At 43.8% G+C, this 10,368-nt stretch overlaps 1 protein-coding gene across 1 annotated transcript; it reads left to right on the top strand.

The window, feature by feature from the left end:
* Positions 1-215: 215 nt before the first annotated feature.
* On the top strand, positions 216-4,939 carry LOC311376680 (E3 ubiquitin/ISG15 ligase TRIM25-like; the record flags this gene model as incomplete). Its single annotated transcript, XM_084491182.1, has 2 exons — positions 216-1,248; positions 3,862-4,939. 2 exons carry the CDS (start codon positions 216-218, stop codon positions 4,416-4,418), a joined length of 1,590 nt encoding a protein of 529 aa, XP_084347308.1. The 3' UTR covers positions 4,419-4,939.
* Positions 4,940-10,368: the final 5,429 nt, after the last annotated feature.

The raw sequence follows: 10,368 nt of genomic DNA on the forward strand, positions 1-10,368 counted from the left end.
AGGTAGGTTGGACTGCAGTCATTGGGGATCGAACACAGAACCTTTCAGCTTGATATCAAGCACCCTGTTAACGTTAAATAATAGTTTTTGCATTCTTCTGTTTTAGTATTTGTCCTAAATCCAACCTCCTGTTAGAAAATATATAACATATAAAACCCTTGTATTTGAACGAGTTCAAACTGTTATTTTACTATTGTTATCCATGTCTTGTAGGAATGGCCTCTGCTACTTCCTCATCTGAGGAGGACTTTTCATGTTCCATCTGTCTGGATGTGTTCAACAGCCCAGTTTTCACACCATGTGGACACAACTTCTGTAGAACCTGTATTACAACGTTCTGGGATGACAAAGTCCAGTACAAATGTCCTGTTTGCAACGAGCTGTTCAACACAAGACCTGGTTTACGGGTTAATACCTTCATATCAGGGATGGTTGATCAGTTTAGAAGAGTCAAAGAGCAGCCTTGTGTTGAACCAGGAGAAGTTCCCTGTGACGTCTGTACTGGGACCCAGCTGAAGGCTGTGAAGTCCTGCCTGACGTGTTTCATGTCTTACTGCCAAACCCACCTCGAGCCTCATCAGAGAGTCGCACGCCTCAAGAGACATGAGCTGGTTGAGCCTATGGACCGTCTGGAGGACAGGATGTGTCAGAAACACGACAGACTCCTGGAGCTCTTCTGCAGGACTGAAAAGGTGTGTGTGTGTCTTTTGTGCACAGTGACAGACCACAAGTCCCATCCTGTTGTACCTCTAAAGGAGGAATATAAAGTGAAGACGACCCAGCTGGGGAAGATAGAGTCTGAAATTCAGCAGATGATCCAGGAGAGACAACGAAAGATTAAGGACATCAGAGACACAGTGGGACGTAGCAAAGCAGACGCAGACAAAGAGATAGCCGATGGTGTGCAGGTCCTCACTGCTCTGAAGCGCTCTGTTGAAAAGTGCCTGAATGATCACAACCAAACGGTTAAAGAGAAACTGAAATCCACAGAGAAAGAAGCTGAAGGCCTCATCAAAGAGCTGGAGCAGGAAATAAAAGATCTGACCAATAGAAGCTCAGAGGTGAAGCAGTTCTCCCACACTGAAGATCACCTCCACCTCCTCCAGACCTTCAGATCCCTGAAGGATCCTCCACCCACCAGGGACTGGACCACGGTGGAGGTCCGTCCTCCGTCATACGTTGGGACCTTGAGGAGAGCCCTGGATCAGCTGGAGGAGACACTGAACATGGAGATGAAGAAGCTCAAGTGTAAGTGTCTGTTGGCTTTGATTGAGGGCTGTCAAATGTACATTCCATATTCCAATATTCTTAAAATATAAAGATTTATTTTACATTAGAACAAAATGAAACATGTAAAATGTTTTTCCCTGAAGACAATGTTGTGAGTGCTGCAGTGTAAAGTGAGGTTGAAAACATGTTTGATGAAGCTACATAGCTTAAAGGGACACTGTAGGAATTACTCCCATCTCCTGGTAAAATGATATAGTGCGTTCAAACGAATAGTGCTCGCTTTTTGAAATGGACGTTGCAACCTGGTTGCAACTACGGTAGGCAGTATGTGCCAAGAAGCTATGACAACATGTCATCCAATACTACCTCATCAAGTTTTCTTTCGGGTGATGATGAGGTACGCAATTTCAAACAAATTTCAAACTCCATTTAATCATTAGTGTAAGCATGTATGAGTAATTACTCCTCGAGCAAGATAGTGAATTATGTTTCCATGTTTATATTGTTTTTTTTTATTGGTAACATTACTATGTGGTTGTCTAACCTATAGCATCAGTTAACAACTTACCACACAACAAACATAAATTTTTTACTAGTGCTTATATAATGCATTAACTATGTGTAATAATTAATTAATAAATTAGTAGTAATTAATAAGTAGTGTCGAGTGTTCCAACCTATAATGGGTTTTAGGTATAATGGGTATGAGGGCTATATGAGAACCTTCAGTCGCACTAGGTGGGAAGACCTCTCCTGAGCCGTCGCCTAGGAGGGGGGGTACCCGATACTGGTTTCTCTTCGGCCCCGGGGCTTAACCTGTGCTGGCCCTCTTGGTACGTGTTAGAGTTCCTCGGCTAAGCTCAGTGGAGGAAGACTCTGGTCTATGTGTCCAACACAGGTCACTCGTTTAAGCCCCTACGAGGTTAAGCTAAGTTTTAGGCTATACGCGTTTCGATCGAACTCTGTGGTGTCTCTTACCACCCCAGTCCCTAAAGGCCACGAAGCGGGGAACAAGTCTGAACCTCTTTATATTGCCTCACTCTCCGGACCAGTCGCCATCAACCCTGTTTGTGTCATGCACCACTCACCTATCGTGCGGAGGCTGGGAGAGCTGCGAGCTGTCGGTTGGGCCCCTACTGAGGAGCCAGATCAATCACTGAAGAACCGATTCAATCGCCTACTACAAAGTGTAGTTAGGTAGTTTTATTTAGATTCAATAAACTCGTTTTACACTATGACAGAGAAAAGGGATTTTCAAGAGAAAGAGGTTAAATGTTAACGGAGTCCAATATATAATACCGTTTTACAAAAAGTTACAGAAAATTATGATTACATTAAAAAAGAGTCTAAAACATTAAATCAACATTAAGGTTTAAAGAGGTCTACACGCTCCTGTCTTTGCATATCTATTAGAGTCAACAATTGAGTCTAGTAGACTGCACGAGCAGTGTTACAATAAACCATACATTCAATTATCAATCAACAATACAAATTATCAATAAACAATATAAGTAAGATTAGATATAAGGTTAGTAATCCTAATAACCCTGAAAAAGAATCTAAGGTTAGTAATCCTAACAAACCTGAAAAAGAATAAGCTAAAGAGAGGTAATTGCAATACGCAAAAAAGGCCTCCGTAGAGGCTGCCTTACTAAGTAAAGGGAGAAAGGGAAGGAGGGGAAAAAGCAGTGACCGGGGTCCAATAGAGTCAAGTGACTCCATCAGACCCTGTGGGTTAGTGAGTAAAAGAAGGCAGGAGAAGAAGTGCTGCCGAGAGGGTCCTGGGTGCCCTCTATGTATACCAGTTGCCAGCTGACTTGTGCGTGCGAAGGCAGGCGCATGCGTAGTTATGATACAGTTACATTCAGTCTTAATCAGAGGTAGAGAGGCATGGAGGTTCCTGTTTTTCTTCTGGGGCCCTTTGGTACAATTTTTGCTGACACAGCAGCTCAGCAGTTCAATTCAATATCTCAGTATATTCCACGTGATGCTCGCACTAAATTCGGAAGTCCTGCTCATATATGGTAGTGTCACTGAAAGTCCGTTTTTTTTCCAAGAGCAGATGTACACGATTGTTCCTGTTTTCTTCAGAGGCCACCGATATCCTTAGCATCGAAACTGCATATCAGCAGTTTCAATATTTCAGCATTTCGATGTTTCACATATCGCAGTCTTTTTTATGAACAGATGGTTATGATGGTTCCGCTTTTCTTTGAGGTAGACAGTACACTTATTGTTGAGACAGCAGATCAGTATTATAACTTTTCAGATACAGCAGATCATTAGTTACAACAGTTCAGCAATTCAACAGTGTTCATTTATTCTCCAGATTAATAGCAGATGTCCTACCCAGTGATTGGGCAGTGGGAAGCTTAGGGCTAGGTGCGTCAACGTGTGGCCTCACGGGCACACAACAATATATAATATGATATTATATAATATAATATAGAAATATCTATATAATATATATAATATATACGATATATATAATATCAGCGTATATCAATGAATATAATATCATGAATCAGCGTTTTTTGAATTTTCCAATGAAAACGAATGGGGGGATTTTGGGCGAATAACCTGGAATATCTCGGGAATTATGAATAATATCATGTCTTGTTCTCCCGTCAGATGCCTGTGAACTCACACTGGACCCAAACACAGCCCACAGACGACTCTCTCTGTCTGAGGACAACAGAAAGGTGACGGTGGTCAGAGAGGACCAGTCGTATCCGGATCACCCAGAGAGATTTGACTACTGGTTCCAGGTGTTGTGTAGAGAGGCTCTGACTGGCCGCTGTTACTGGGAGGTAGAGAGGAAAGGAGATGTTTATATAGGAGTGACATACAGAGGAATCACAAGGAGAGGAGAGGGTGATGACAGCAGGCTTGGAGAGAACAACAAGTCCTGGAGTCTTGTTTGTTATGATGGTGGTTACTCTGCCTGGTACAACGGTAGACAGACAGCCATACGTCTCCCCCCCGCTGGCTCTACCAGAGTAGGAGTGTATCTGGACCGGCCTGCTGGCACTCTGTCCTTCTACAGAGTGTCCCGAGGTGTAGGAGGGTCCTCAGACACACTGACACACATCCACACCTTCAGGTCCACCTTCACCCAGGAGGACCTCCTCCCTGGGTTTGGGGTAGGGTGGGAGGAGGGTGACTCAGTGTCTCTGTGTCGGTTGTAGAAAGAAAAAAGGGCGGCGGGGCGGGCACACACACACACACACACACAAAACAAGTTGTTCACCTGGAGCGCGTCTATACGTTGACTTTGTACAGATCGGCGCCGCCCCGTCTCTTTTGGCGTGAGCGCGGCTTTAGGCTGATCACTGTCGCGTCCACGCAAATCTGATAGGTCAATGAACAGTGAGGATAGTTGAGATTGTCATCCCTCTCTTCGCCCCGTTCCCCAAACGTCACATACAAAATGTCCTGGAACCAAAGAGATATTTATAAGATATAACAAAAAAAAAATTCTGAAGCTCTGCCACCAGGGGGTGCTGCTGCACCTGCCGCACCCCTACTTCCCACGCCCCTGTCTCTCTGTCTCTGTCTCTTTTTCTCCCTCTCTATCCCTCTCGCTCTTTCTCTCTCGTCTATCCTCTCCCTCCGTCCCCGCCGTCTCTCTCTCCTCCCCGTCTCCCTCTCCCCTCCCCCCTCGTCTCCCCCCCCTCCCCTCCTCCTCCCCCTCCTCCCCCCCCTCGTCTCCCTCTCCCCCCCTCCTCCCCCCTCGTCTCCCTCTCCCCCTCCTCCCCCCCCGTCTCCCTCTCCCCCTCCTCCCCCCCCGTCTCCCTCTCCCCCTCCTCCCCCCGTCTCCCTCTCCCCCTCCTTTTTATGGGGCTTCCTAAAAGTTGATGCTGGTAAACCATGAAAGGAAGAGACTTTTAAGATCTTCCATAGGGTTACCTGAGCAGGTTTTGTTAAGACTTCATTTTTAATTTGAAATGTATATTAAATACCTATTGATGGTAAATCACATGTTTTTTTTATGCTACAATATTTGTCCATTTTCAGACATTACCATATTTTATTCTCCAGGGCTCTGATCATCACTTTTGTCCTAATCCTAACAAGGATGATTTAGATGAGATTAGATTCATTAGGATCCCGATTAGCAACACACCAGAGAGAGAGCTAGTCTTCCTGGGTCCCAAACATCAAATATAGACAACAGACAATCACTTGTTTGACCTTATGTCAAACTCAAATAGAAATAGACAAATAAAAAAGTTAAAAAAAGATATGAAGGCTACAAAAAGAAATGACAACATTAAAAATGTATATACATTATGGACCACATGATTTTTTTGCAGACTTTTTAAAGTTGTATTTGCTATTTTTGCTAGAACGTATGTTTTTTGGTAGTTCATTCCATAATGAAATAGTTGTGTAAATGATGGTATTTTTCAGTAGATTGGACCTCGGTCTGGGTAAAGCTAGCTGTCCTTTACTTGCTCCTCTAGTGCTATGACCGTGTCTGTCAGACACACTGACTAGACCTTCAGCAAAGAAGGCGGGTCTTTTGCAGTTTAAGACTGACCTTAGGAACAACAAGAGGTTAAGAGAGATTGTTTGTTTTACTGTGAGCCATGAAAGGCTAGTATGCATTACTTCAGTGTTAGTGTGAATAGAGCAGCTCGCTGCCAAAGGAACCTGATTTAAAGCAGGTTTTATATTTCATTCATAATAACCAGGAGGTCTGTGTTGTAAATGACTTTAAACTGAGTATTGATTCCTGGTGTTCTGTTGGGAACCAAACGGCAGCAGAACATGTTCAGTTATTAAAGATACGTGCACACCTGTTTATGATTAGTAAAGTCTGCAGCTTCTATTGTTTCAGTCCTTGTGTTTATTGTGTACATGTAAGGGACTATTTTTCTGTTGCATTTGTTAATGAAGCATCATTTTAATAAACAACTCAGTGGATCCAACTGAATGTTCTCGTGTGTTCAGCCCATCATCATTCTCCTTTTATTACTAAATAATGTTACATAAGTGCCTTAAGAATAATAATTTGTTAATCAGAAATTATAAATAAAACAGCAAATGTTGTTCTGATATTATTCTGGGACCTCCTCCCTGGGTTTTGGTTAGGGGGGGGGGGGGGCGGTGCCTCAGTGTCTCTGTGTCCGTTGTAGAAAGAAACCACAGACAGACGGCTGGACACACGCACACACATGGGATTGGGATCACTGGTCGCAGTGATCCCAATCCCAGTGTGTGCAGTGTATAGTGCAGTGTATCAGGCGTTGCTATGGTGCATCAGGTGCATGCTGGGAGGTGTAGTTCTTCCTGTCTCTCAGGTGCATGATGGGAGGTGTAGTTCTAACTGTCTCTCAGGTGCATGCTGGGAGGTGTAGTTCTTCCTGTCTCTCAGGTGCATGATGGGAGGTGTAGTTCTAACTGTCTCTCAGGTGCATGCTGGGAGGTGTAGTTCTTACTGTCTCTCAGGTGCATGATGGGAGGTGTAGTTCTAACTGTCTCTCAGGTGCATGCTGGGAGGTGTAGTTCTTAGTGTCTCTCAGGTGCATGCTGGGAGGTGTAGTTCTAAGTGTTTCTCAGGTGCATGCTGGGAGGCGTAGTTCTTCCTGTCTCTCAGGTGCATGCTGGGAGGTGTAGTTCTTAGTGTCTCTCAGGTGCATGCTGGGAGGTGTAGTTCTTAGTGTCTCTCAGCACATATCTCCGTAGAAGTAACGGTGACCACGCCACGCCCTGTTGTCTGAGGTCACGTCGGGGGACGGACACAACGCCGTCCAATGAGGTCGCTGAATCATCAGCCCCTAAAGAGACTCGTCTCCGTGTGGAACGGGGAGGACAACGTTTCCACAACAGTGAAGAAGGTACAGAGGCGGACGGCGTTGGGCGGGTGGAGGAGGAGTTATGCAACGTCATTTGGAACATCACCACAGACTGTATTGACGGGACTAAAACATGGCTCAGCGCCAGCCATAAAAGGTAGTGTGATGGAAAAATCGACATATCCGAATTGTTGTTTGATAAGTTTGTCTGTTCTTGTGTAACTTGTAGTGTCCTCAGTTTCAACCCTGATTGTCCCGCCCATTTCCTCCCAGCTGTCTATTGATCATTGTGCTTTGGGTGAGAACGTCACAAAGACAGGCATCTGGAATTTGCATTTGTTTGTCGTGAACCCCAACCGTTGTATTCCTAGGTGTTGGGACAGAAGGGTCGTAAAGAGAAGAATTTGTCCAAACAAACGGAGCGTAGAGGACAACCCAGGGGAGCAGTAGAAGTAGAAGAAGTAGTAGTAGAAGTTACAAATTAAAAACGTTCCCACACACGCTTTGATTCACAGCCAGTCAACGCCTGCCCTCTGGTGGACAAAACGAGAACTGCACGCAGCATATATTTTGTGGTCAGGAACGAGTTGAACTTCGCCTAATCTCTAAAAATAAAAATATATAACTACACATTACAGGCCACAATACAAGACGAACACCGCTGTTTTTAAAGTTTTTATTTTTTTCATACAATAAGTTATAATTTAAAAAATATTCCCACACACGCCAATATTCAGTCGGTCAACGCCTGCCCTCTGGTGGACAAAACGAGAACTGCGCGCAGTATATATTTTCTGTGGCCAGGAAGGCGAATTCATACGAGTTGAACTTCGGTTAAGCTCTGAAAAACATGAAACTGTATTAAAACACGTCGTGTGTAGAAAACGGGAGTAGAGCAACGTTAGACTCGTCTGCAAATTAAAATATAAGCTCCAACTCAATACTTGCGTTTAAAGTTGCTGGTCGGACTGTAAACAATGACCCGCCCACGGAGGAGGAAGTCTAGATCCGGATATCCGTTATCGGCTCCACCGGTGGGCGGGATATATCGTCCCCATGGTTACCGTAGGTCCTTATCACGCCACAGGTTACCCAGATCGGTGTTCAAAGAAATGCAATTCATGTAATAAAATAAACCTAACAGCATCACGCTTGTTGTTAAGATTGTGATTATATTTTAGATTTAATCTATCTATTTTAGATCTATTTTTAAATGCGTGTGTGTGTGTGTGTAATGTAAAATGGGAACAGACTGAATAATATATGTTTTATATGAACACTGTCTAATAAAGGTGTAATGTAAAACGGGAACAGACTGAATAATATATGTTTTATATGAACACTGTCTAATAAAGGTGTAATGTAAAATGGGAACAGACTGAATAATATATGTTTTATATGAACACTGTCTAATAAAGGTGTAATGTAAAATGGGAACAGACTGAATAATATATGTTTTATATGAACACTGTCTAATAAAGGTGTAATGTAAAACGGGAACAGACTGAATAATATATGTTTTATATGAACACTGTCTAATAAAGGTGTAATGTAAAATGGGAACAGACTGAATAATATATGTTTTATATGAACACTGTCTAATAAAGGTGTAATGTAAAATGGGAACAGACTGAACAGCGACATCAAGTGGCGAGGAACGGGACCGCACGCAAAGCGGGATTAAAACGGGGAGTTTAAAACGCACACACGTTCTGTTTGTACGAATAAAACGCATGATCATACTATATGTTGTAATAATCTGAGGTGTATTGATCAACGGAAGACACAGGTGGAGTTAAAGGTGTTGATTTAATGGCTTGTTTTACCACCCTGCTAAAACAGGGCGTCCGTCCCCCAAAAGAGTCCCCGACTTTAGTTCCGCAGTCGAGCAGCAAAACTGTACCTGTTGTAACTAACAATCAACTAATGTCTGTCTGTCTGTCTAATTATACACTAATTATAAAGAGTATTTACTATAACTTTATAAGACTAATTATAAAGAGTATTTACTATAACTTTATAAGACTAATTATAAAGAGTATTTACTATAACTTTATAAGACTAATTATAAAGGGTATTTACTATAACTTTATAAGACTAATTATAAAGGGTATTTACTATAACTTTATAAGACTAATTATAAAGAGTAATGAAGCTTTAATAGAAGAGTTCAACAGCTTCATTATTTATTATTTGTTCCTATAACTATATCAGCCTCATTATAACGGGAAATTATGTTACGATGTTACGATGTCTAGCAATTATGTTATGTTAATTACACGTTAGTAGAACCACACACACACACACACACACACACACACACACACACACACACACACACACACACACACACACACACACACACACACACACACACACACACACACACGTGTCCGTGGGGGCGGGGCCAGGAGAGGACGCGTTGTTGAGGAAACTAAACTTAAGCCGTTTCTCAATACCAAGTACGCAGACTACGTTCTCGCGGACTTGGAAGTACGTACTCGGCAAGTCCGGACTTTCAAGTACAGACTTCCGAGAACGCGCGTACGCACCTGCAATTGGAACAGCAGCGGACTCAATGATGCATTCTGGGATATTTAACGGTCCCAAGTCCGCACGAGTCACCTCCGATGCGTCCTCGGTAGAACGGCCTCATCGAGAACGCATCGAGAACACACACGGGTTTTACGACAGTACTCGCGTACTTGGAATTGGAACAGTGCTTGGGCTACCACTGATGACGTTTATCGAGAACGCAAGTACACGAGAACACACGAGAACGCAAATTGAGAAACGGCTTCTCTCTCCCCACGCTCCAAATGAGAAACTGGGAGTTAGAGGAAGACATTTTCTCCTCTTCCGTCTGAGGAGGAGCAGGAGGAGGAGGAGGAGGAGGAGGAGAGGGGTACATTAGATCCACTCTGAGGAGGAGGAGGAGGAGGAGAGGGGTACATTAGATCCACTCTGAGGAGGAGGAGGAGGAGAGGGGTACATTAGATCCACTCTGAGGAGGAGGAGGAGGAGAGGGGTACATTAGATCCACTCTGAGGAGGAGGAGGAGGAGAGGGGTACATTAGATCCACTCTGAGGAGGAGGAGGAGGAGGAGGAGAGGGGTACATTAGATCCACTCTGAGGAGGAGGAGGAGGAGGAGGAGAGGGGTACATTAGATCCACTCTGAGGAGGAGGAGGAGGAGGAGGAGAGGGGTACATTAGATACACTCTGAGGAAGAGGAGGAGGAGAGGGGTACATTAGATACACTCTGAGGAGGAGGAGGAGGAGGAGAGGGGTACATTAGATCCACTCTGAGGAAGAGGAGGAGGAGAGGGGTACATTA

Source organism: Micromesistius poutassou (assembly GCF_964030765.1).
Source record: "Micromesistius poutassou genome assembly, contig: SCAFFOLD_4234, whole genome shotgun sequence".
Classification (NCBI taxonomy): domain Eukaryota; kingdom Metazoa; phylum Chordata; class Actinopteri; order Gadiformes; family Gadidae; genus Micromesistius; species Micromesistius poutassou.